Below are 27,203 nucleotides of genomic sequence, written 5' to 3'. Positions count from 1 at the left end.
GCCTTAAAATTAAAGTAAAGAGTTTTCAGCACCTGTATGAACCTGCAATTTATACAAAAGTCTGTGTTTGGGCTGGGGGCATAGTTCCATTCGCCAAACTCTTAAGTCAGTTTGGTTATGGCTGACAACAGTTAGCAATAAATATTCTTATTAGGAATAAACCTTCCATCTGTGTGAACTGTCCATAGTTGAATAGGGTAGGCCTACGCTACCGTATTTTATTTGTTTTATTTTACTCAAGCCCACACTTAAGTCTCCCTCTTCACCTGTGCACTAATGGAGCGCGTCTCTACCTCGTGTTGTTTTAATGAATTTGAGCGGCAAGATGTCTCAGCAGTCCTTATTTTGTCTGTCTGAAGGTTCTCTAGGCAGCAGAGAAGAGGAAGTGTTTCTGCGGCTTGATTAACACCAGTCATAACTAACCTTTATAGAGGAAATAAGTAACACCAAAACTCCCTGTACGATACATTGAAAAAAAAGAAGTAAAAAAGGGAATAGAGGCTAGAATTTGCACTGAGGGGATTCACAGTAAAATCCAGGACATTTGATCAAGAAGCCATCGAATTAAAATACCTAATATATATATATATATACACTTACACACACATACACTTCTTTTTCATGATCGTAAAATGGTGAACTCAGCATCCTGAATAAATAAAACAAGGTAAATCCTAAAACAAACATTTTTCTTCTGCTTTCATTGAAAGTAAAGACCCTGTCGGCTGCTTTCACTTCCTCAAACCAAGATCAAAAAGAGGATGGGGAGGAGAGGGTGTTAATGCCACTGTTGATTATATTTTCACTCTTGTGTTACCCTCCTTTAGTTGAACAAAGTAAGTGTAGGTGCAAGATTCTGCAGATAAGACATCAGCTCTTCTTTGTGTGACGCAGTAAGTATCAAATATTTAACTTATATGTGGTTTTGGTAGCATTTATTATAAAGTTGAAATTCCCATGAAGTCAAAATCTGTGTTAAAGTGTTCTTTTTTAAAAAAAAATCACATATATATTGCCTATATACATCACGGTCTCAAGCCCAACAATGATTAAAAAAACAGAAGGTAATGTTTTAGATGTTCTTTGATATTCTTAATTATTTCAGAGTTTGCCATTTTCTGAAAAAAAAAAAAAAAAAAAAAAGTAAACTGAAGCACAAATGTCAACCTGTTACTGGTTTAGAGTGATGGAAATTTACACCTAATTTTATTTTAAACACTATGGTGCAAGTGATGTAGGTAGCATAGAGTTTAAAGGGATAGCTCACCCAAAAATGAAAATTCAGTTACTTACTTAACATGATTTAAATGACGTCATTCATGTCAACTTGGCATGCTGGGATTTTAGGAGAGTTGGATTACACCAGACGAGCAGTATGGAGGCATTTTTAAGTTTCCGTTTGAAAACTGGTCACCATATACTTCAGTTGTTTAGCAGATTCTGCAGCGCTGTTTTCCTATGAAACTGTTTTGTGGACTAAAACACGAAACCTGACTTTCAGTCAGCACAAGGATGAGAAGAACATGACTGAATTTTCATTTTTGGGTGAACTATTCTTTTCAGCCAGTGCTGCATAACATTTCTTTAAACTTTTGAACACACCTCAGTAGCCACTGTAGCCCATTTCATGCTGTCTAACTGGCCTTTCTTGGTCTCTGAGGCTGTTAAGGTCCTGGTTTGTTCACTGGAAGCTCTCAATCTGGGAAGAGTTAGCTAGGACTGCTCTCCTACATCCATAGACTGCTATAGCTGCATGGCAGGGTGTGTAATGCACATCCAGCATTATTAGCTCTCAGTGGAAATCCTTGTCACTCAAGCTGCCTGTTTTTACAGGAAACGTGTAATATGTGTAAGCAATAAGAACTCCGATAGCCACTTAAAGGGAACTTTGAAGAAAATGTCTGAACTCAGATGCCATGTTTTATCTTGTTTCCATGCTGACATATTGCACTCACATATAATTAATAAGTATTTGTTAATTGCTTCTGATGGGCTTTATTTTTTTCTTTTATTGGATTTTCAGGATTATCCTCTGCAATTTTATTCACCAGGTGGACTGTATGTGGCGGAACTTCAATTCCTTGTTGGTTGCACATTGAAAAATTAAAAAAATGGGTCCTGGAGTGACAGATGACAAAACAATGCTCAAAGAAGGATCAAAATGTTTTAAACTGAGTATCGTTGTCCTCTTGTTGAGTATCAGCAATTTTGTTTTTCCAGTAACCGGATTTGCACTGAAAAGTTGCCGAATCAGTTACAATATCGCCATATGTGCTAAGAGTGATCCTAAACTCAAAGCCGTTCCATTGGATATTCCCCGAACAGTAACAGGTTTCGACTTGTCTGCAAACAACATTTCTAAGATAGGAGGATTGGATTTCAAAAATCTATCACTTTTGACACAGCTGGACCTAAACCGCAACTTCATTTCACATATAGATTCAGGTGCCTTTCGTGATCTGATTTCCCTTAAGAAGTTAAATCTAAATAATAATAGACTTGCTAACCTTGGGGAGGATCTTTTTGATGGTTTGAGAAACCTCACAGAGCTAAGAATGACCAATAATCACATCAAAGTGGTGGCTTCCACTTTTAAGTCCCTGACCAGCCTTACGTTTTTGGACATCTCTAATAACAGACTGCACCAGCTAGCAAAAGTCCATCCTATAATACAGCACCTGCCAAATCTAAGACAGCTCTACATGTGGAAGAACAGTTTTACCACTTTTCACTCGTGGGAACTGCCAAACAGCTCGCTAAAACAACTTACTGCCCTTGATATATCTCAAAATCCCATTGAAGTCTTTGAGGTGACTGCGGATGTTTTTCCAAATCTCACCTGGTTAAACATGGGGGGCCATGTGAGAAAACCAATGACGTATGACGTCCATAACAAGACTTTTCTCAGTCGGGTGTCTACTCTTGAAATTAGTGGGCTTTGGATGGTGTTAGTTGACATGAAAACTTTACTAGAGAGTGTCAACTCCTCTCTGACAATTCTGAGGATGAATGCAATGTCACGTGACCTCGGACAGCTAATCAACATTTCCTGCACAATCCCGACAATGTCCAAACTCCAACTCCGACGTAACAAACTCACCTATGTCCATTCATATTCATTTCGCTTGTGTATGAATGTAACAGAATTAGATTTAGGAAATAATAAAATTGCTAAAATTGAAGACGATGCCTTCAGATCTATTCAGGGTTTAAGGATCTTGACTTTGAGTCATAACAAACTTAAATCCGTTCCAGCTGCCACAAGGAATCTACCAACTCTTGCAGAGCTGGATCTCAGCAGTAACACCATCACCAAACCTGGATGTCATGATTTCGCTGGTCTGACAAAGCTCAGACAGCTCAACCTTTATCTGAATCCAATCTCATCTCTACAAGACTGCGTTTTCAAAGATTTAGTACAGCTGCAAGTTCTAAAGCTGCAGAGCACCCAACTCTCCAAATTAGGCAACGCTTTCAAAAAATACTTGCCAAATCTGAGACAACTGCGTTTGAATGAAAATAAACTCACCGCCATTAAACGTGGAGCATTTGCGGGCTTGCAGTCCCTCCAGAACTTGTCATTACATAACAATACAATAAACGAGCTTGAAAAAGGATGTTTTATCAACTTGACAAATCTTACTGATATTCAGCTGCAATCAAACGACCTTGATAAAAAATCATTAAACAGTGGTAGTTTTAATGATCTGATCAATTTAAGAAGACTGGATTTGAGGGATAATCACATTCATTATACAGACAGTTCAGCTTTGCCTGATCCACCATTTTCTAAGCTGGCCCGTCTTGAGACATTGGCTCTTCCTGGACAGCACCGTAGGTTGAAGGCCTTGCTGCCTCGCAACTTCCTGAAAGGTTTGACAAATCTTGTGGATTTCAGTTGCAGGAACATGCAACTTTTATCCCTCCACAAAGACACGTTTAACTACACACCTGGCCTCCAAACACTTGACATTAGCTCAAATGACCTCACGGATCTTTCTCCTGAGTTGTTTTCCCCAATTCGAAACCTTAAAAGCCTCTATATCTCTAGAATAAGTCTTCGGTCTCTAGATTTCCTTAAAGATGCCAACCTTACTGAACTGGAGTTCCTGCAGGCAAGAAAGAATGCATATTCAGTTATCAGTGATGAAGTAGTGAACTCCTTACCAGCTCTGGTTTATTTGGATATTCAAGGCAACAGTTTCACCTGTGACTGTGATAATGCCAAGTTCCTCCAGTGGGTAAAAGAAAACAACCAAACACAGGTTTATGATGCCTATCGGTTTGAGTGCAACTATCCTTCAGACCTTAAAGGTATGAAACTGTTGGACCTTGACATCCAGTCCTGCTCAGTGGCCATCGAGTTCATCTGCTTTATCACCACGACATGTACGATCCTTCTGTTCATGGTGGTGTCCTTCACCTACCATTTCCTGAGGTTGCAGCTGACTTATGCCTACTACCTCTTCTTGGCATTGCTCTTTGACACGAAGAATAAAAACAAGAAAGCTCCAAATCAGTATGACGCCTTTGTTTCGTACAACACCCACGATGAGCCATGGGTCATCAGGAAGCTGCTGCCAAAACTGGAAGGGGAGCAGGGCTGGAGATTGTGTCTGCACCATCGAGACTTCGAGCCAGGTAAGACCAGTCCACCAAAGTTTTTAGACTTTTTCAGCCATGCTAGTAGATTGGATTTTGGAAGGGCAGCATTAGTCTGTCCACTGATTAGTCTGCCGAGACTGAAAAGCAGATTGATTGCCATGAAATTCTGATATCAATAAACATATGTTGCCCCCTGACTTTCCATTTACTGCCACCAGTAGCCTGACATTATTAGCTTTTAGTGGAATGTCTTGACAGCTATTGGATGGAGGTGTTGACGGTCACACAAATGTGAATGCAGGCCAGTGACCATCAAAAGCCAAGGCAAAACGTGAAGTGCAGTGCATACGGAAATCAGTTTACTGGTTTGTAGCTTGCTTTAGGAGTCAACCACACACACTCATTTGCTATATATTGAGGCTACAACCTAGTGGGTCAAAGTTCACGTGGTGCTGAACTGCACATGAAGCCAAGATGCAAATCTGCTTTGCTACCAGAAGCAAAAGTTTTGCTCGCATTCAAGGGAAGTGATTGAGGGGCGCATATTCACCAGTGGTATTCTTGTAAATGTGTGAACATACCTGTATGCTGCAAAATAGTTCAGCATCTAGTTGCTGAATTGGTCAGGATTTATATGTTATGTTATGCACATCTTATTATCTGAATAATGCACCCTTTGACCCATTGACTTTAGACCAGCTTGTTGTTGGTCAATGGCGCAGTCACTTTCTGCCACCTCAAGTTAGCAATGTGCCAACAATGTGCCTGACCACACTTCATGTTACAACCCGTGGGCTCACAGAGGGACACAAGTAAATGTGCCACTTACACAACATGAGCACTGTGCAAGAAAATGACAACTGCATCACTCAGAAATAGCAACAATGCTGTGCTGTGCGGTGCTTTGCGCCTTGGTGTGCAAGCCATTTCCAATTAACTGTTAAGTCTGGTGAGCAAATTGGCAATTGCGTTACTTTATTTTCAGTCATTTTAGCTGTTTAGCTAAGAGTCCAGCTCTTTTGTTCACATTTCAAACTATATGCTCAATCAAGACTGAGACCCTTTCAAATATCTGATGTGCATAATGGACTTTGAAGTCCATGGGCAATAAAAACAAAAAGGAAGGGATGTTCTCCTCAGTCTGCACACTATACATGCCAAGCTGTAATTTGGGAACCAATATACTGAGGTGCATGTTGCTTATGTTCTGTGCATAAACCCTAACAGTTGGTTTGTACTTTGATCTAAACTCCAGCAGGTGTCACCAAAGCACTGTTAGTACTGCACTATCAAAGGACCTGACGAGGAGAACACAGATTGTGATTTCATCTAATTGGCCCTTTTCATTTACTTTTTCCTTCCTCAGGTCGATCCATCATAGACAACATAACAGACGCCATCTACGGCAGCAGGAAGACCATCTGTGTGATCAGTCGCAGATACCTCGAGAGCGAGTGGTGCTCCAAAGAGATCCAGGTGGCCAGGTAATGTGTCAGCTGACTGTAAACACGTCTGAGCCGAGACACATGGCAGCATAACACCTCACTAACTCTGAATGAAGCAAGTGTGTGTGATGCACTAAACAGAGATTAATCCATCTGTGGCAGCACAAGTACAAAAACAAATAACATGTGATGTCCAGAATATAATGACACACAAAAGAGAATGTTCAGTATATGGATAGGTGACAGGATTTAGGGAGGATGGCATCTTGGTCGTGTGCAGAGGGATGAAGGGGTCACGTGGGAAGGATGAAGGGCTTCGTTCATCATCAGCGGGCCGTGTGCAGAGGAATGATAGAGTTTGAAGGGGAAGGATGAAGAGGTTTGTAGTGGAGCTGCAGGGCTAGGAACCTTAGGGACGAGGCTCAGCGTAGGGGCATATCTCGATGAGCTTCGGTGCTTCATCCCCCTGAGGTTGCATTAAAAAAAAGAATTACTTAAGAATTGTCCCTAATATGCCTGTCTTTGAGAGCAAATCAGAGCAGTCGGCAGAGAATTAAATTTAAATCAAGCAAGTTTTTTTGAAGTGCATGTTACGTTTTTGCAGAAGCTGCACCAAAAATAAAGCATTAGGGGTTTTCTTGCAAAGAGTAAGCCTTTAAATTACACATCAATGTCTCCACAAGCTTCAAGTCAAATTGAAAACCATTTTTTTTACTGTTATTATGGACACTGTCATAATGTTAAACCAAACAGAAGCCTGAAACTTTAAAAAAAAATAATGTGTCTCTGCTCCAGTTTTGTTTCAAAATGATTAATTGATTAATAACTTTTTAAAGCTGCTTATGTTCGGGTCATTTATCAAGAAAAAAATAATTCCAGCTTCTCAGATCTGAGGATTTGCTGCTATTCTCTTTTTTTATATACATAATTGAAAATCAACTCCTTCGGGTTTTCAACAAAATAGCAATTTGAATACGTCATATTGGGATTTAGGAACTTGTTTCTTAAAAAACTAAATATTTAGTAGATAAATTAAAGAACTAGTCCTCCAGGAAGTTACAATGTTGCAATTGAAACAATTAATGCAAATTTAACAATTATCAAGAATTCTGCACGATATTACAATTTTTTCCTATCATCGTAAGTTTTCTGCACATTTGACCAATCATCATAGCTTCCCACAAGATCAGACTTTTATTGGATTATATAAAATAAATAAAGATAAATAAAATCACAACTTCTTTTTGTGCAATTCTGTAATCACTCCCACAATTTCATTGCAAAAAATGTCGCAACATGCATCACAATTTTTCTAGAAAAGCTGCCTAGAAATCAGGATTTTTAGGCGGCAACAATTCCTAAAAAAGACAGCGTCATTCTGAAGGGATTGAATCCTTGTCATATTGATTAATAATAAAGAATAATCAACTCAAAGCAAAATCTTCATGAATAATGGTGCTGTCCTCTTCCTCGTCCGTCTTCCTGTTCCCCTGTGTAGCTTCCGTCTGTTCGATGAGCATAAGGACGTGCTGATCCTGGTGTTCCTGGAGGACGTTCCCACGTCTCAGCTGTCTCCTTACCACCGCATGAGGAAGCTGCTGAAGAAGCAGACCTACCTGAGCTGGCCCCGGGCCGAGGAGCACCCCGAGCTGTTCTGGGAGAAACTCCGCCAGGCTCTGGAGACCGGAGAAGATCACCGTGACGACAGGTTCCTCCTGACTCTCGAGGACAGACCGTGACGGACAGGAAACACTGGCCTCTCTGTGTCAGGTTTACTGCCAGTTTATATTGAACATTTCTGAACTGACTTTGTGATTGATGAGGGATCAGAAGAGCCGCTCTCACCAGTCTAACTGAAATGGAAAATCAGGAGCCACAACAGTCACTAAACAACCAAACTGGAAGACCAAGTTATGATTAAGTACGTTAAATTTGTTAATAAGTATGTTTGACATCTCTGATGGGGCAGAAAAACTGATAATGATAGATAACGATTATTCAACAGATAATAACATAATACTCTGACAACAAAACGCAAAAGCACAAACAATGCTATAAGTAAAAACAACAGATTGTTTCCATCAAAAACACATAAACTCTGTTTAAGACAAATAAAAATGTATGTGTTCCTCTTCATGCTGGTTGGATTTGTTGGCTCTTCCAAAACCCCAACAGGAACCAAACACCAAAAACAAAACTGAAAAAGGCAACTATTTTTTACATGTAATGATCATTTTTTCATAATTATTTACATTGAAATGGCCCTATGTTTTCCTAATTAATCTTATGAAACTTAAAACCTAAATATTAAAGAAAATGAAACTACTCAGTGATCAAACGGTCTCCAGTGCTATTAATATTTTTTCATATTTAGTTGAGGTAGAAAAATTTTGAAGGTGCAAGAATAATCAACAGAGCAAAGTAACCAATTAGGTGCAAGCACACATTTTTATTAATAGTTGTATCAGCTATCTCTATCTAACAAAAAAGGCAAAAAACAACAAATAACCTAAAAAGAAAATCTTTTTAAAGTAACCCTCCCACGCCTGCAAATAGTAATGCAGGAAATGAAGCTAAAACTGATCTGTTTTTTAAATCTGTCAGCTCGTAGTAAAAGGTTGCATATTAAGAATAGAGACAGCGGCTCTGCTGTTCCAGTGTGATGCGACCCTGCAAAACACAGTCTCACAGCAGTTTGTGAAATAGTCACAAAACTAAATGTATAGATTTATGTATATACTCACAAACTTTTATTTTTTTTTTCCATGACACTCAGCATGACTTTCAAACTAATGTGTTATCCACCGTTGTTAACGATATTAAATATACAATGACCAGTCACAACTTCAAGATAAAGGTCTTGGGTGGAACTGGGCAACAAAACTACTTGTTTAGGTTTTAGAAAAGATCATAGTTTGGGTCAAAATAACCAAAAAGTCCTGACAGTTGCACCATCCATCCACTCCTCCTCCCTCTACTCTCTTGATCTTTACATGTTACATGTTTCCTTATGACTTTGAAAGACGTGCTGACTGATGAAAAATTCATGCTCATGTATACATTTTTTTTTCCTGAACCGCGAGGATGCTGGTCTGTTACATATTTCAAAGTGCTCATCTTGCAGTCTAATTAAACCTTTTTTTCTGACTGATTGATAAATCACTGTAAAAGTATGATGAAATCTTAGAGATCACAAGATATGATGTATAATTTTGTGACAATCTTGTTTTTTGAATTGTTCTTTCTTGATCTATATGGATAAAATCAAATGCTTAAGTATTAATCTCAAGTATTTTTATAATGTTATAGCCGAAAAAAAGTATTGAAATGACTTGTGAGAACTTGGTGAATGCAGTGAAACCCACAGTGACAGACACATGTATAGTGTTATAAACTTCTGTTTTAATAAATTATTTGAAAATATCAATTACAATCATGACTTCTTTGGAGAATACACACATCTCTCTGACCTCAAAACAGTCATACCTGGTAAACACCAACACAAAATGTTTAAAAACTTTACTTTTCAAAAAACTTTTCTGTTGGTGCGCTAAAAACACAGCTTATAGTTTGTCACGTATTAAGAATACTACACATCCCTGTTTATAAAACAGAACAAATATAAGAAGAAAATGTAACATAAATTACATGATAGTCCCCATTAGAGTAATTTGAAAAGGATTTAAGTGTAGATGGGTAAGTGTTAGTACAATATGAATATTTTTTTGCTGGGTCTTGGATGCAGAAGGAGATAAATAATCTGTGGTGTCGAGTTTATGCTGATGTGGTGGTGTTTTGGATTTCCTGTTTGACGAGCTTCTCTGCCTGCCTCCTCCTCTCACTGCAAAGAAAAATGGAAACAAAACATGAATTTGGCTCTTATAAATCAGAAATAAATGCATTTAGGGCTCAGTTAACAGGTTGTCTCAGGTTGTTTTATTTATTCTCATCAAGAAAAGAGATCTGAAATAAAAAGTTAAACATTTCAAGGCAACTCACTCTCACTTATTTGGACACTTGAAGATTAAATGGTTTTAATTGAAAATATTAAAATATTAACCATCATTCACATTGAGTTTGAGTTTGCTCAGTAATTTTTAGGTGTTTCTAAAACTCAGATTCACGTTTATCAACAGAAAAAAATTAAATCATCTGAAATTTTCAAAACTTCAAAATTTGAATTGGGCTAAAAACTCAAATCTATGACAGAAAGTTGCCTTGAAATTTTGAGTTTTTTCAACTTTTCGTTTTCACAGTTTAGGAAATTTTAGCCTCCTTCATAAATGACACAAAATAAGTGCATTTGGGTGGAATGAACAGGCTTTCCTCTCATTAGTAAAACAAAATATGCATTTTAAATGCTTTTCAAGAGTTACACTGCAGGTATAAATCTTAAATTTGCTGAATTGCTTCCGTAGTCTTTTATTTATTTGGTGACCCAAATAAAATGTCCTGCGACTCGCCTGTGGGTCACAACCCAGTCTTTGGGAATGACTGAGTTAAAGTACCAAATTAATATTATGAAAAATAAAATAATAATAAAAAATACACAAGTGAAACAGGAGGATACTTACTCAACACAGTCTTTTCCCATCTTGGCCCAGTGGGCTGCAGGATCAGCACACAAAAACCTGCCTCGAATGTGGAAGCTGTGGGATCCAGGAAACAGTGAAGAGATGATCAGAAATGAGACGCATGAATGCACAGTCTCCCCCCCACCGTCTCATTCTAGTGAGTCAGCTTGTGTATTAATCACAAACTTTCTCCAGTTATTTGCAGAGTTGCTCTCAGAAACTCCCCACACATCATGGTTGGTTAGACTTTAACTTATGAGACACTGTGGTGTAATTTAGACAAACACAAGCTGACCCACTCAAGTCAAAGAACATTTTTGAGCACTTAAAGAAGAAAAGTGTCACATATTTACTGTATTAAACGCCACTGAAATGCAGACTTCTCTGACAACAACCCTAAGGGCAGCATATTCTCCTCTGAAATTTCAATTCTGAAGACTGGAATAATTTTTCTTTTTTTTTTTTCTTGGTACCTAAATTCAAATTAATGCTGAATGTTTGCCGAATGAGTTAGTGTTTGTTTATGAGTTGAAAGAAATCATTCATAAAATAAAATACATTCATAATCTTTCAGAAGGAGTAAATGTCCCTAACTGTTAAACTGAGCAAATATATAAATGGAGTTTGGCAGGCACTAAGGCAGGCAGCCATTCACTGAACTCCAGCTCCAACGAGCCCGACGCTTTAAGTTGATCAGCTGTTTATCTTAACTGTCGATTGTCTGTCAATGTAAAGTTAAGCTTGTTGTCCTGAAAACAAAAACCCACTGCCCTGAAAATATACACTGGAGTTGGAGTTCAGTGGCTGCCTGCCTTCTGCCTGCCAAACTCTATTAACATTTTACTCAGTTTAACTGTTATTTCAATGGAGAACATGCTGGCTGTAGCTTTCCTGTCAGAAGCCAGTATTTCAACTTTCAACTGTTTTCTTAATCTCATACAACACATCATGGTCACTTTATGATCAAGTACAGTAAATATATTACATACTTCTCCTTTAAATTAATAAATATGATATAAAATCCCTCTCTTTCCTGTATTACACCCTGTGGTTTTTTTACCTCTTGTTTTGGCCTGTTTTCTACATTATTTCAGCCACTTAAACTTTAATTACTTTACTGAACACACATTTCTATTTTACGGATATTTTATGAATATTTGTTTTGATAAATCATAAGTTATAGAAATGGTCCAATACCATTTTTATACTGATTATGATAAACTTTAACTTATATTCTTATAAATTCTAAATGGAGCCACAATGATAAGTCAATTAATTGATTCTTCTGTTGAAAGAAAATTAAGCAGCAACTATTTTAATAATTGTTGTTACTGTAAAAGGTTTTCAGTTTGTGTGAATTTACATGACAGCAAACTGAACACTTCCACTTTCCCTGTTTTACAAACCAAACAATTAATAGTTGAAATTGTCTGCATATTGATTGATAATGACAATATAATTATGAATGTAACTGCATGACTCCTTGTCATGTCATCCTAACTCGCTGCATTGTATCCGAGCTGTGAACTCACATGATGGCGTTGATGTCGCAGGAAGCGTTGATGGTCTGGATGGTGTAGCCCAGAAGCCGAGTGCATGAAAACCGACGCCTGGCGTACGTCACGCAGCAGCTCGCTGCAAACACAGCATGGACAACCTTTTCATTCAGATGCTGGAAACACAGCATTCAACCAAAACAGACTGCCCTTTTTCAACACAAAGATTTTATTTTACTGCAGTGTTAATAAGATTTACAGATACTTCATGTTCTACAATAATGTAAAGTAAAAGACAAAACAGAACTCCTTCCTTCCTTATCCTCTCCTAAATAAAACTACATTTAACGTATTGTAGAAGTAGTAGCTGAAGGACTCACCTGACTCTGTGCTGCCGATAAAGTGTGAGAGGATGACGATGGAGCAAAAAAGTGCCAGGAGACAAACTTTGCAGCTTGCCATGGTTCCGCAGTGGTGTGTTTGCTGGTGTGAGGCTCTAAAGCGCCTGAAGGTATTCAGTGAAAGTGTGACAGATGCTTCCTCGCGCTGCGGCTTAAGTAGGGCGTCTGTGGGGTTTTCCCGTGCCCGACATGATTGTGTAATGCCATGTGGGATTGTTTAGACTCTGGAAATGAGCCAAGACAAGAACAAGGTGCAACCTTCAGGTGTGACTGGGAAGTGTGTTGGAAAATGACATGTATCGAGTTGCAGGTCAGGTGTTTCTTATATAAGATTTCAAGCTGCAGCCAGCCGTTGTGACTTGGCCTCAAGTCAGATTTATATTTTTCCATGAAATGACAAACAGTATGACAATTTGAAAGGTTTGAATCTGCAGCTCCACTCGCCTTTAGCTCATACTTTAGCTGACAGGCTCACATCTCACTGCTCCCACAGCATCTTTTTAAAGTGAAAAAGCTCTTAAAATCAACTGTACTATCTGCTAAGACACAGCTTTAGACTAGTTGATGAACACAGTAAAACATTAAGCAGCCTTCCCTTCCTGTGCCAATGCCCTCCAGTGGTTTGCCTACAATTTAACTCAGTTTTTCTGCTCAGACTGGTAACCTCTTATCCTCATCTGCCCCCAGCACCTGTGGAGCACCCCAAGGCTCCATTTTAGGGCCCATATTATTTGCCTGATACATGCGCTTTTTGAGGTCTATATTCCAATTATATCTGTAACCAACTAAGATTTTTTTCCTTACTCAAATCAGATTTAGCTGTCCTACATGAATATTTGACAATTTGTCCTTTTTTTTTACAGTGCAGTGTGCCAAACTGCATGAGCCTACATGAGTATGTTTTACCAGAAAACTGCATTTTAATAATAAAAGTATCAGATTTTCACACAATCAGAGAAATTGAAAGTGCGTCCTCCTGTAGTTCAGTTATAAAATCAGCAGACCTGCGCCGCATGCTCTGTGCTCTTTTGCGCTGTGAATTAAGGAAACCACAGTGTGCTGGGACAGTAGAATGACAAACCAAGACATCTCGGGTGAGTTTTATTTATTTTCTAATTTTCTAATTTTCTAGTCTGAATAAGGCTGATGCAAAAGGATTCTGTATCTTACACTTTAAAATAAGGTCTCTCACTGTCACGATCCTTTCCATAACGCTGTCTGAGTAACAATCTGAGCCTGTCAGTGACAAAAACAAGCACAAACAACAAGCAAGCGTCACCTGCTCTGTGCGTACTGAGGGTGCACCTGGTGGTTGACAGCGCATCACACCGCCCTCCATTTTTATCACTCTTCTCTGCTTCCAGGTGTGATGGTCCTAAGAAAAAACAAAACACGCATCTGACTATTAATGATGGTGTGAATTGCTGAAGTATCAGACCAAAGTGACCCATCACACGGCTGCCAACAAAAATAAACTATTGATGAAGACGCTGAGGGACTTTCTATAACAAAAGGTTCCGGTTTGTGAGCTGCATACTTCAAAGATAAACTTCCTCGCTGTTTAAACAGTCTTATCACTTCTCATACCAGTCACAGGCGCAGAGCTGATTGCTGCAGTTCTACGTAACAGTATTTTCCACACTGCTCTTTCATTACTTATATTAAAAGTCTCACACAGAGTCGTCACTACTGTCGTATCAAGGTTACCTGACCCCTCTGATCCTCAGATATTTTGTTGATTTGATGAGTTTCACTTTTCTTGGAAAGATGATTAACATACCAACTCACTACCACCCCCACACACATTCTTTCTTACAATGATGAAATTCCATTCTCATGGCGTCAAAGGATGTAGTTGCTAAGAGGGAAAAAAAATCCACCTCGGTAAACACACATTACAAAGTTCAAATCCTTGTACAGTTACTCAGTCCTAACCACCCAACCAATGGTCCATTATTTACAACAGTCCGGTCGCAGGAGGTTTTATTTGGGTCACAAAATACATAAAAAAGTCTACAGAAGAAATTCTACAAATTAATAATTATAGAGTGAAATGACAAAGTTGAATATGATTTATGTAGGGAAAAGACAGGAGTTTGCTGATGCTGTCATATTAACCTTTGTTCACTAAAATTCAACTTGATTCCTTCTTGATCAGTTGCTTCCCCAATTATTGTTAATGATTGATTAAAAAATGTGAGACATGTTTTTTTTGGCTTCTGAAGAGGGGCCTGTCAGAAAAAGTTCAGGAATCTCTGACCTAACCTGACACAACACAATGGTTTGTTACACAGGAACATCTGGGGAGTTCTCAGTCCTTAGACATTGTTTGGAAAAGGGCAGGCACTTTCAAAAAACACTTAGCAGGTGCTTGGATGAACCATCTGTCTGTCACGTCGCTGTTCCTGTTTTTAACATCACCTCCTATTTTGTTTTGCCTGGTTACCTGTTGTGAGACTAATCAAGGAGTATCTTATCTTACCATACATCTAATACGGGCTAACCTCAGCTAATCAGATCAAATTCTTGAGGCGTAGCCAGTCGAGAGAAGAGCGTAAACATATTTTTTATTCTTTGCTCTTCTTTCAACGATGAAACACTCTCAAGTTCTGATGGAACAGATACTATCACAGTATCTACACCACCCTCTTCAAGACACGTTGCTTCCTTTGATATTTCTCGCTGTTGTCACACCTAAGACCATGTTTAAGACTTCTTCCTTCTCAGCAGACTTGTTAGAGTTTGTTCCAGGTTTAAATGTTTAGTTGTTTATTCTGATATGAATACACAGCACTGACCAAGCTACTGTATTTGAGGCGTGTGGGATAAGTAGATCAACGAGGAGCTCTGATCCAACCCTGATGTTTACTGAGGAGCTGCAGTGATGTCACCACCATTAAATACACCTGTTTAAACTGTTACTCACCCAGGAACAATTAAGATACCTGTCATTAAGTTAGGTTGGTTGTTACAATCATGTCATTACCGGATAGGTGCGTTTTCATTGTTTGTGATCTCATGAAAAGAATTTGTGTCGTAGCACCGATTTATGAGAGCGCTGCTGACGAAGCTTGAAAGAGATACAGTAGGTTAGCTTCTGTCATAAAATGACAGCAGAGGGAGATAATCTGCATTATCTGCTTTCATGATGATGGCAGCAGAGATAAGGAGGTGAGAGTCACGATGTCTGTGGACTTTGGCCTTTTCTAAAAATATCTCTGCATCACATTTCACAGTTTTATTGTTCATGTTTGTTTATTATGCGGTCTGTGATCAGGAAGTCAGTATTTTACATGTATTCATGCTATTGTCAGAGCAATGCCTGAGTTTTGATACTAATTTAACAGCGATACTTTTCCTGATACATTACTTTCAGGAATATGAATATGTGTTGTTGTCTAAAAAAGCCTGAAAGGTCTAAATTGTCTAAAACTGGTCAATCTGTACTATATATACTGTAAGAAATCATAAAATTTGTTTTCAAGATAACAGGGTTAGTTTTAGATTGACAGATAATTGACAGTTATAAACAGCTGAGCAGCATACACTGGAAGACTCATTTCTGTTCACACGGAATCAAATTACAAATTCATGTGCACGGATTGCGAAACCGTACAAGTTTGCACATGGTCTTTTTTTTCTCCGTTGAGACTCACTGAAAGCAAACAAACCAACCACCGTCAGCCCAGCAACAGGCAACTGCAAATATATTTGCCCATTACTTGTTATTTATTGGACATTTGCTAAATAACTGAATGTTCCCTCCTCACAAACATTTGGCTTTTAGCAGAACTTTAAGCCTACCTTGATCAGAAAAATTTGTTCTGGACTGGAAATATATTACGAGTCAAGTTGTTAACGACGTAAACGAGGAAACATGGCAGAAGAAAATAAATCTGGGTTAATGGTAAGAAACTTTATGAAGAGTATACACCATCAGACAGTATGAACATTGCTTCAGGTGTTGTTTCAGTTTAAAACTGTGCAACATCAACATTTTCTTTGTGCAATGCTGTAAATTCAGCTGCTGAGTTTGTTTATTGTTATATATTTCATTTGTCTGTAATGCTCCAATCTGTCATACTTCCTCTTGTTATATTGCTTGTTTACTTGTTTATTATTTATTATATTTAATTGATGCTTCGTTATATTTTTGCCATCACTTTGCTGTTGTGAAACTGCAAGTTCCCCCACTGTAGAAATATTAATCTCATTTCTTGTATCGTATATCAAACTCTTGTTCACATGTAAGGTGTGGTTTGTTTTTGTAACCTGAAACGCCACGATAGTTTGTTAAACAGAACCACGTGAGAAGTCGTCTGTAGAAACTGTTTGGAAAAGGGCAGGCACTTTCAAACAACTAAGTAACTTCAACAATCAGATCAAACTCTTGCTGAAACCCATCAGACAAAAGAGCAAACAGTGTTTTCCATCAAGATAAGCCTTCAGCGCCGTTCTTTGCTAGTCTTTCAATGACGAAATACTCTCCAGTTCTGATATAACTGATGCTATCGCAGTATCTATGCTAACCTCTTCAGGAGCTGTTATTGTTTGTTCGAGACGAGTCACCTCTAGGGACACCTCTCGCCGTCATCAGCTGCCAGTAGTCCCTCTTAGGACGCTGACTGGCTGCAGACACAAACGGCTTACTTCAAGCCCAGCGAGATAGATTCTTGCGTCATCTTGCAAATCCAGCTGCTTTTCTGCACGCTCTTGATTTTTATTGTGCACAGGTTATGAGAGGAGCTTCTCACTTTTTATCAGTATTTTGCCACAACATCTCCTTCCCCTCGTCAACAAAAACTGATTGGGAAACTGATTACCACGGCAACAGTAGATGTTTTGAAGCAGCAGGTCAGCCTTTTTAGTGTTTTCATTGACCTGCAGGCTTCATTCCTGCTACAAAGTCAGCAAGAGTCAGTAAGAAGAAAAAGCTGTACAAATTCCAGAGAACATTCTCACCTGTTCTTATCTGAACTCGACATGAGGTCACGCTGAAATCAAAATCTATTTTTAGACCGCAGGTGCAACGAGCTAAAAATAGCACAGGTGCTTAAAATAGCAACAGATTAGGCCGAGTAGGACTGTCCAGGAATGTGGACCTGTATTTACATTTCAGAGATCTAAACTGCTATTTCCTCGTTGTCACAAAAGACTCAGATCACAGCGCTGTGGTGCAGCGACTGTAAAACACACCCTCAGTTAATCTCGTGTTCGTGTCATTTTGTGGTTTGCACACACGCCTGTGGGAAATTTGCTACTATCTTGAGTAAATGTTTGCACGAACACCTGAGCAGAACACGCTATGCAGACTCAAGGTTTTCATTCAACAGTGCCTGTAACATTATCTGCAGTTGACAGGTCAATCTTATCAGGAGAGGAAGTTTTCACAGTGAGCTTGATACTACAGGCTGCTTCTGTTCTGTAGGTCACACACCAGGGAATCTGCAAGTTAAGATTTATTTCTCATCCATACTAACAAAATGTATGAAGGATATTAGAAGTTGTAGAGTTGCTTTCATGTTGCCAGAATCTCCTGGTTGGTATCTAGATGAAACCCTTGAAATATAAGAGGGTTTTCTGTAGCGCCTCCTGGGTGTGTTCTAGATAAAATCCTTGAAATAAAAATGGCTTTTGGTAGAACCTATTGAGTGTGTTCTTTGTAAAACCCTTGGAAAATGAAAGGGTTCTTGGAAGAGCCCACAGAGTGTAAAGTATAAAAGGGTTCTTTGTAGAACCTCCTGGGTGTGTTCTAGATAAAACTGGTGAAATATAAAAGGTTTTTTGGTAAAACCTATACTGTGTTTTAGATCAGTGTTCCCCAACCCTGGTCCTCAGGGCCCACTGTCCTGCATGTTTTAGATATTTCCCTGCTCCAACACACCTGATTCAAATGATCAGGTTGTTGTCAGGCTTCTGCAGAGGCTTGATAACGAGCTGATCATGTGAATCAGCTGTGTTGGAGCAGGGAAACATCTAAAATATGCAGGACAGTGGGCCCTGAGGACCAGGGTTAGGGAACACTGTTTTAGATGAAACCTTTGGAATATTAAAAATGTTCCTGGTAGAACTCCTTGAGTGTGTGACTCCTGTATGTAACCTGTACCTTTGCATGCAAGATTTTCATTAAATGATCCTACTCATTTTGAATCTCAGACTGTTCCTGTCTTTTTTGTTTAAGAATTACTCTCAGTGTGATCTACATAAAACCCTTGAAATATAAAAGGGTTCTCAGTAGAACCCCCTGGGTGGCCCTGGGTGGGTTTTTATTTACACCTTTAGAGGGTGGAACACTTCTGGATAGAACCCCTGAGAGGGTTCTGGGTGGAGCCATTACACCATAGAAGGGTTCTCTGCAGAACTTTTAATAAGGGGTTTTGGGTGAAACCTTTCACAGATGGTTCAAGGTATAAACCTCTATTTGTGTAGAACTCTCTGAAAAGGTTCCAGATGGAAAACCATTCTCCTGTGGGGACAAGCCAAAGAACCCTTTATGGTTCTAGTTATCACCTTTATTTTCTAAGAGTGTGTGGAGGTAATTTAACCTGCTCAGTCCATACAGACACAAAAGCGTCAACATTTCTATACAATGAAAAATATGCAGTCAGATTAACATAAAGCACCTGTTGTTTTGTATAAGGTAAGTTAATACACACTCACACACTAAGGACAGGTGGAAGTGAACATTACTATACAATAAAGTGATTTGACACTTTAACGAACCAAAGCTGCTAAAGTACAACACATCATCCAAGAAAGAAGCTCTTCCCACTTTGATCTCTACAGGTTTTACTACAGTTTATCACAGATAAATAAAAGCTTTGACGTAGAAGCTTTAATCTCAGGTTACAAGGTTACTGAGCTGTAAACAACTCCAGGTGCCAAAACTGGAAAAATGAACTTGGCCGAGAGAGAAGGAACAGCAAGCGAGTGATATAAAACACGGTCTTGTGTGCAGTTTCTGTTTGGCTGTTTGAAATAATTGTTTTGTGACTGCATCAAAATAAAACGTAATCACTCTCAGGGATGCTGCACTTTTAGAAACAAGGAGTATATAAATATATAATTAGGTTTTCTCCAGAACACAACCAAGAGGTTCCTCAGAGAACCTTTGTATGTTAGATACCAAACAGCAGGTTCTACCAAGAGCCCTTTTCTATTCCAAAGGTTTTATCTAGAAAACATCCTAATCGTGCTCTACATAAATATAATGTAATATATAAAAGGGTTCTCCTGGGTGTGTTTGAAATAAAGCCCTTGAAATATCAAAAGGTTCCCAGTAGAACCCATTGATCATGTTCCAGATAAAAAGGTTCTTGGTAGAACCCTCAAGTGTGTTCTAGATAAACACCTTGAAATATAAAAAGGTTCCAAGTGGAACCTCTTGAGTGTGTTCTAGATAAACCCGCTTGGAATACTAAAAGTTTCCCAGTAGAACTCCCTGCTTGTGTTCTAGAAAAAAAAAAAACTTGGAATGTAAAAAGTTTGTCAACAGAACCCCTTTGATGGGTTCCAGACAAAACCCCTTGGAATATAAAAAGGTTCCCGGTAGAACATCTTGAGTGTGCTTTGGAACCTTTGGAATAGAAAGTGGCTCTTGGGAGAACCTCTGTTTGGTATTTAGATGAAACTGTTGAAATATAAAAAGGTTCACTGAAGAACCTACTGAGTATGTTCTACATCAAACCTTGGAATATAAAAAGATTCCTGGTGTGTTGTGTTGTTGTGTGGTGTGTTCCTTGAGTGTGTTCTAGAGAAAAACCTTCTTGGTTCACACCTTTAGAAGGTGGAACACTTCTGGAAAGAACCTAAGACAGTGTTCATTCATTAGGAGTTCTGGGTAAAACCTTTCACAGATGGTTCAAGGTATAACCCTCTATTTAGGGTTCTGGGTAGAACTCTCTGAAAGGGTTCCAGGTTGAAAAGGCCTCTCCCATGGGGACAAGCGGAAGAACCCTTCATGGCTCTAGTTATCACCTTTATTTTCTAAGAGTGTGTGGAGGTAATTTAACCTGCTCAGTCCACACAGACACAAAAGAGTCAACATTTCTATACAATGAAAAATATGCAGTCAGATTAACATAAAGCACCTGTTGTTTTGTATAAGGTAAGTTAATACACACTCACACACTAAGGACATGTTAAACCCTCCCTCCCTCCCAGATTTCTGTTCCCAGCAGTGAATCCCAGAAGGAACAACACTCAGCTGCTGCTTCACTTTCACACACACACACACACACACACACATCTCTGTAACTCCTTCAACGACTTATAAAACTTCTCATCTCTGGTGAAATGAGTCTCCTTTCTGTTCTTACGCTGGCGCTTCTGTGGCTGGACGTCACGGCTCAGGCAGCAGGTAAGTCACTGTTTGCAGAACTGATCATGATGGATGTTCAGAGTCTTTTTGATTGCAGCTCGTATTTTACTGCACAGTAAACTACCCTGATTCATCTGCTCAGTGTGGTTATGTTGCATTGAATGTCTTTTCCAAACTGCACACTAAATTTGAGTAGATCTGGTTGTTTTGCAGACAGAGAGAGTTAATGATTGGCTCAACAGGCATTTGCTTGGGATGCAACTGTAAGAAGAATGTAGATGATTAATTTCTCTACTTCATCGTGACTCTTTTCATCATAAAGAGGATCATGACTGGTTTAAAGAAATGCAAACAAGGTGTGGCGTTTTTACCCCATAACAGGATGTATATGTGCCGAGCCAGCGTTCATCTAATGGCCTAAATTTGATTGGTTGACAAGCTGTGCCTTACAACAGATGATGTTTTTGGTGAAAATAATTTAGAAACTATTTTAGAATTAAACACAGACTATACTGACCTTTGAATAAAAAGTTGTAGTCAGGCTGTGACTGAAAATGCCTTTTGCATCTGACTTCTGGGTTGCCACTCTGCCCCCAGGTGGTAAAAAAGAATCAATGCAGGCTCAAAATACATTTTGAGTGGACTTTTTTGAGATCAAAAGCATTTCATATAGTTGTGCTTCATTTTTTAAATATTATCTTCTACTTAAAAATAGCATTTTCCGTGAGGTTAGGGTTTGCTGATTGGTCTAATGCAAAATGCAGATGCTGAATGGTGAAAGCTGATCTTGGCAAGGTGTAGTCTGTCTTGTGTCTCTGATAAAGAGCCACACGATTCTTCATATCACTTACAATTTATTAGTGTGTTGTCCAAAAAAAGCACAGGAAGGCCCTGACAACATGCGACATAAACCACATTTGAAGGAAACTAAACCTCACTGAAGCTGTATGAGCCAACAGCCCTCGAGATGTTATCTGAAGTATGGGGAAGTTACGTGCGAAGGTGTGATTTTCATATCAAATAACCACTCTGCCGGTGTGTTGTGTGTTTGTGTTCTTGCAGGGCGTAACGGTTGCTGTACATCTTTCTCCAAAGTCCATGCTGTGAAATCCATTGTAAAAAGCGGAGGGGCGGTGCAGTGCAGGTTGCAGGACATCAAAGAGGGGTGCAGCTTTAATGCTGTGTAAGATTATGTTCCCTGCTTTGTTCTGTCTTTCCTTCAATGTTTTGTTGTGCATATGATATACAGTATGATCTCTTGCTCTTGCTGAACTTGGCTTTCCTTTGTTTTTTTCCCCCTTTATCTCCTGAGCTTCCTTTCGGAATGACCCATTTTCCAGTTTGTTTCTAATTTCCCATCATTACTTCCCAGAATTTGCTTCTCTTTTTCGCATGAACCAATGACAGACACTAAAGTTGACTCACTCTCAAAATATTCTGTAATATTGTTTCTTTTCAAGCGTACTGAAGTGGAAACATCGCCGAGTGTGTGTAAACCCGACACCTAACAAGATGCAGAAACTTCTTGCAGTTTTGTGGTAACATACACATGGACACACACACAAACACACGGTTAAATAACAATGCACAGCAGTCTTTTACTACCACAACTTTCCATTTTGTGCAATCATAGTAACAACTGTATCTGTGCACCAGAGGGTCCGTTGGAGTTTTTCATTAGTGTTACAAACTGGCTTAAGGAATGCAACAAGAAGGGGAGTCCACACAAGCGGTTAATGTAAAAACAAGAATAATTTATTAACCTAAAGCTAACACAGATCATAACACAAACCAAAAAAGACCACAAGGTGGATGCCAGCTGGAGGAAGGGAGAGACAGAGTGAGCAAAGGGCCCAGCTTTTAAGCTCAGAGGCCCAGGTGAACTCAATCAGCTGATGACCCTCCCATGTCAGCCAGTGGACAGCTCCAAGCTTAGGGGACCAATGAGGAGCCTGTCCATTATCACCTGGAGACAAGAGGGTAGGCGGGGGGCTGCAGACAGGAGGGAAAAACAAGAAACAAGCTCTTTTCCTGACTGGCACTTAACAGTTAGCTGGAGGCAAACCAAACACAGAGGTGTAGATGGGCACATAGCAGCTGTTGGACCAGTTTAAAAAAAAATCCAAAAAAATTAGAGCATTCATTATTATAAGCTGAATATGTGACATTCATGAACAGAATAGCTGGAATAGCAATTAACGTAAGTGAGGCTTAGCTAAGAGCTTTTTGCAAGGGACATTTAGCGCACATTAAAGACACTTTTAACAAGGTTTTGTTGTATTTTGTTGTATATACACACTCATTGAGTTTACGTTAGCATAATTAGCTAAACTGCATCTGTAATAACCAGCTAGCTGGTATATACAATCATCACCTGGAGACGTTAAAAATTCAGCCAAAAACAAATAGTTGTTTTGAAAATTATGAAGAATTCTGAGCGTTTCTTATTGCATATATGCCATATTTGCACAGAATAGCTGGAGTAGCTAATGGGCAAAAAGTTAAGTGAGGCTTCATTAGCGAAGTGTCAGTTACAGTCTGGTGAAGTTCAGTCATAATCCTTAAAATAAAAGAAATAAATAAAACAAATGAAACCACTAAAATTTAAGCGGTATTTTATTTTAAACAAAACCTAATCTATCTACAGGAAAGTTAGTTACATGTAAAATAGTGGTGTCCTGTGGTTTCACCCACTAACCCACACACACACAAAGTTCAACAAGGTTATAAAAATATATTTTCATTGTCTATTGTTTATTATTCTCACCTGATACACATCTTCATAAATACACAAAGGAATTCTGTGTAAGATACCACAAGCTGATATGTCATTTGATCTAAAAACCATGTCAGTGTGAACATGCAGTCTCTCCCATTTCTTGTTTTTCTATTCAGCAGCAACAGAAAAGCCCATGAGGCAGAGAGAAACCCCAGACGCCTACAGAGGAGGAAGACCAGGGATCATCCTCACCACAAACTGTAGACAACCAGTCTGTCGGCAGTAATTACTTCTGTTACGAAATTGAGACGCTTTCCAAATAGACTCTCCAAGTATCAGTGTCAACAGTCGTGAGATTTTAGGGTTTTGAGCCAAACTTTTTTTTTTTTTTTTTACAGCATACAGTAATACACAATGAAAAGCCCCAATGTGTACAATAAACTAGTGGAAAAATACTCTTTTACTGAAGTAGCAGTACCATAGTGTAAAAATATTCAGTTAAAGTACTAAATTAAATGAGTACATTTGGAAATTAGTACAAAAATGTAAAAGTAAATTTAAATGCAGAGTGGCCCATTAGAAATCATTAGAATAGCAATGTATATTGGATTATAATTATGTATTATTGCGTACATCACTGTAATGTTGCAGCTGATAAAAGTGGGGCTGAGTGTATAGAGGACCATGATGTGTCATAACGGTGTCACAAATATCCTGAAAATCTTGAATACCTGATGAAAAATGAGAACTCATATATATATTTTAATAAATAGTACATAGAACTTAAAAGTGGCAGAGGTGGTCTGTGTTTTCTCTTCTCTGTTATTCTTCTCTCTTCTTCTTTTTGATGTTTTTGTCACAATGGAAGAGATCAGGGCACGTGTTATAGAAGGGAGGGTTTTAGAAAAAGTTGCACTATTGCTGATGTAGTGGACTTCCTGTATGCATCCGCCACTATATGGCGGAACCCACGAAGTGGTCACCAGATTCGTCCATTGACATGGTTTGTTATGACAGAATCTTTGTGTGGCCTGCAAAGATTCAGGCTTGACCACACGTGGGTGTTGCCACACTACAACTTTAAAATCAGATTTTATAATATTTCTAATAATAACATTTTATTTATAGAAAAGAAAATGATTGTATAGGCTACTGAAAAAAAATGGCAAGGGGCCAGGATACTAAATGAAGAGGCGACAGTGTCACGACGAAGGTCCAACCCATGAACGTATGATGTATAAAATGTAGTCAAATGATGTTTTGGTCCCGTTTGAATTGTGCCATGAATTATTTTGCATTTTAGTTCACTGTGAACTAACCCCATGTTTCAACACAGCTCTATTGTGACCACAGGTTTTTTTGGCAGGATCTTTCTGCCAGTAGAGCAGCCACACACAGACATACACACACACACACACAGGAAACTAAACTGGGTGATAGTTCAGCCAAATGACAAGTAAAAGAATGCACACAGGTAATGTAGGTTCTTTCCACGCTGATATGGTTAACACTGAACTCGGTTGTTGTGAAGGACTATCCAAAGCTGCAGGAAAGATTAGAACAGGGCTCAAGGTAACCAAACTGACCAAACTGTCTTCTACAGAACAGGAAGAAAAACATCTGGCAAACTATTTTGCAGCTTTCCTTGTTCCTTTGGTATGAAGAAACCTGCTGGGTTGGTATGTGTGAACGTGCTGCCAGACATGATAACTCAGTCAGGATTAACGTCTGTTCATTTCACTACTAGACCGACGGGTGCCTAAGTTTCCAGGTGGAGCTGGCCAAGTTTCCAGGTGAGGCTGGAGACTTGGGCGCCCGTTGGGATCACAATCAACATGGAAAATTCAGTTTGTAAAAACAGTTATGGAAAAAATAATTATGTAAGCCAGTGAACTTTAATGAGAGTTCATTCAGGGTTCTGGTCTAAACTGAAATAGCTCAACAATCATCAAATGGATTGCCAAGGAACCTGAAAAATGACATATAATCACTTCTTAAGTTAGCTAATGTTAGCAAAATGCTAGCTAACTAATGTAGATTAGCTAGCTAGTTAGCTAGCATTTTGCTAGCATAAGATAACTTAAGATGTGACTATATGTCACTTTTACAAGTCCTCTAGCAACCTATTTTAACCATCATCAAGATTTAGTTTTGAACATTTATTGATTTCACGAGCTGTTACACAGCAGCTTTTCAGTATTTTCCTATTGCTCTCATTATATGAAACAGTGAGTTTCTCCCCCTGAGGGATGCATGGCCTTGCCAACTCGGGCTGGATGACGCATGATGTAAACCTGCTTGACATCAGTATTTTTAGCATTATTGCAAGGAGCATTTTAGCATGTAATTAGCATTGTGTATAGCCTCTCAGAGCATAGCATGTCTGTAGCCTCTTTACTTTGGGTAAACCAAACCATTTAAAAAAAAACATAAAAGGTATACAAAAAAACCCCACCACATTATTATTAATCTAACACTGGAATGTGCTATTTGAAGGCTAACTGTTAGGATACCTGCAACAGGTAATTCACTTAGCTCCATGGTGGAAAATGGGCTCACAGTTATATTTGGCAGGCAGTCAGGTGAGGCAATAAAACCCAAAGAGAAAAAATAACAGGCAGGTAGGAGGCCACACACACCGACAGACAAACAGGTTTCAGGCAGGTAAAAGATGAAACAATGGCACGCAATACAGGAATGAGCTTAAACACACAAGCAACCTGGCAAAGAACAGCAGTGACTGGAGTTTTGTGTAAACTACCAGCAAGATACTACAGTCTAAGATCACTTTAATATCTCTGTGAGACTATTTAAAAGCCTTTGCCTTGTCCTTAAGGGTACTTTAAATATCTATTTAGGGACAACATCAAAGCAAAGTGGGCAACACTTTGATTATTTGCAGGTTTATTGCAGTTTTAAAGCAATCGTGAAATAGACGAGCACGTACATGTAACAGCTGGAATAAAAAAAACATTTAAATAAAGGTTCACACAGAGGAGAAACGCTATTTCATTCAAGATAACAAAGGAAATCTTACACAACTAATAAATAACATGCGTACAAATGTAAAGGCAGTGAAGACGTGTGTGCACGTTTCCATAAATCGAATCAATGTGGCTTCATTATGTTAACAACGTTACAAAAATTAAGGCATTATTTGGCGTTCAGCTGAAATTTATATTTAACGAGACTCCAGTTCTATATGTAAAATTATCTTTGCACGGTTTTGGAATAGTGTCCAGTAAATATTTGCAATATTCAACCTGAAACTAGAGTTTTTTGAAACATTTCTCTTCTGCTTCCTGAATTTGATGTGAAAACAAGGGAACAGACCCAAAAGGAAGATTGGCAAGTAGGTCATACACGTGGTCTTGATTTGGCTTTATAAAATTTATAAAACAGAATATTCTAGGGCTGCAACAAATTATTATTTTCATAGTTGATTAATTGGTTGATTATTTTCTCCATGTCTGCCTTTAAAATGTTGATCATTGTTTCCAAAAGTCCTCGATGACGCAAATATATTCAATTTACTATCAAAGAGGAGTGAAGAAACCAGGAAATATTCACATTTAAGAAGCTGAAATCAAAGAATTTTGACTTTTTTTTAACTCAGATGACTCAAAATGCTCCATTAATTGTT

The 27,203-nt window shown here is 38.7% G+C and overlaps 3 protein-coding genes across 4 annotated transcripts; 2 read left to right on the top strand and 1 right to left on the bottom strand.

The window, feature by feature from the left end:
- Positions 1 to 1,570: 1,570 nt before the first annotated feature.
- On the top strand, positions 1,571 to 8,295 carry tlr22 (toll-like receptor 22). Its single transcript, XM_084747763.1, has 3 exons — positions 1,571 to 4,641; positions 5,972 to 6,089; positions 7,549 to 8,295. The coding sequence occupies exons 1-3, from the start codon at positions 2,112 to 2,114 to the stop codon at positions 7,787 to 7,789; spliced, it is 2,889 nt and encodes a 962-aa protein (XP_084603889.1). The 5' UTR covers positions 1,571 to 2,111; the 3' UTR covers positions 7,790 to 8,295.
- A 503-nt stretch (positions 8,296 to 8,798) lies between these two features.
- On the bottom strand, positions 8,799 to 12,658 carry ccl20b (chemokine (C-C motif) ligand 20b). Its single transcript, XM_084747161.1, has 4 exons — positions 12,501 to 12,658; positions 12,157 to 12,259; positions 10,625 to 10,699; positions 8,799 to 9,891 (listed from the first exon to the last, which is right to left on the bottom strand). Exons 1-4 carry the CDS (start codon positions 12,580 to 12,582, stop codon positions 9,825 to 9,827), a joined length of 327 nt encoding a protein of 108 aa, XP_084603287.1. The 5' UTR covers positions 12,583 to 12,658; the 3' UTR covers positions 8,799 to 9,824.
- Positions 12,659 to 20,754: 8,096 nt separating this feature from the next.
- Positions 20,755 to 24,140, top strand: LOC146307772 (uncharacterized). Of its 2 annotated transcripts, none has more exons than XM_084747585.1 (4): positions 20,755 to 20,880; positions 21,904 to 22,024; positions 22,302 to 22,379; positions 23,740 to 24,140. In XM_084747585.1, exons 1-4 carry the CDS (start codon positions 20,817 to 20,819, stop codon positions 23,822 to 23,824), a joined length of 348 nt encoding a protein of 115 aa, XP_084603711.1. In that variant the 5' UTR covers positions 20,755 to 20,816; the 3' UTR covers positions 23,825 to 24,140. The 2 variants fall into 2 exon arrangements, with proteins under 2 accessions (XP_084603711.1, XP_084603710.1); XM_084747584.1 differs by having other exon boundaries at positions 23,737 to 24,140.
- Positions 24,141 to 27,203: the final 3,063 nt, after the last annotated feature.

This window comes from Lutjanus erythropterus, chromosome 21 (genome assembly GCF_056507025.1).
Source record: "Lutjanus erythropterus isolate fLutEry1 chromosome 21, fLutEry1.hap2, whole genome shotgun sequence".
Lineage (NCBI taxonomy): Eukaryota > Metazoa > Chordata > Actinopteri > Lutjaniformes > Lutjanidae > Lutjanus > Lutjanus erythropterus.
Note: the sequence above shows the minus strand (reverse complement) of the source record. Positions and strands in the feature narration are given on the sequence as shown.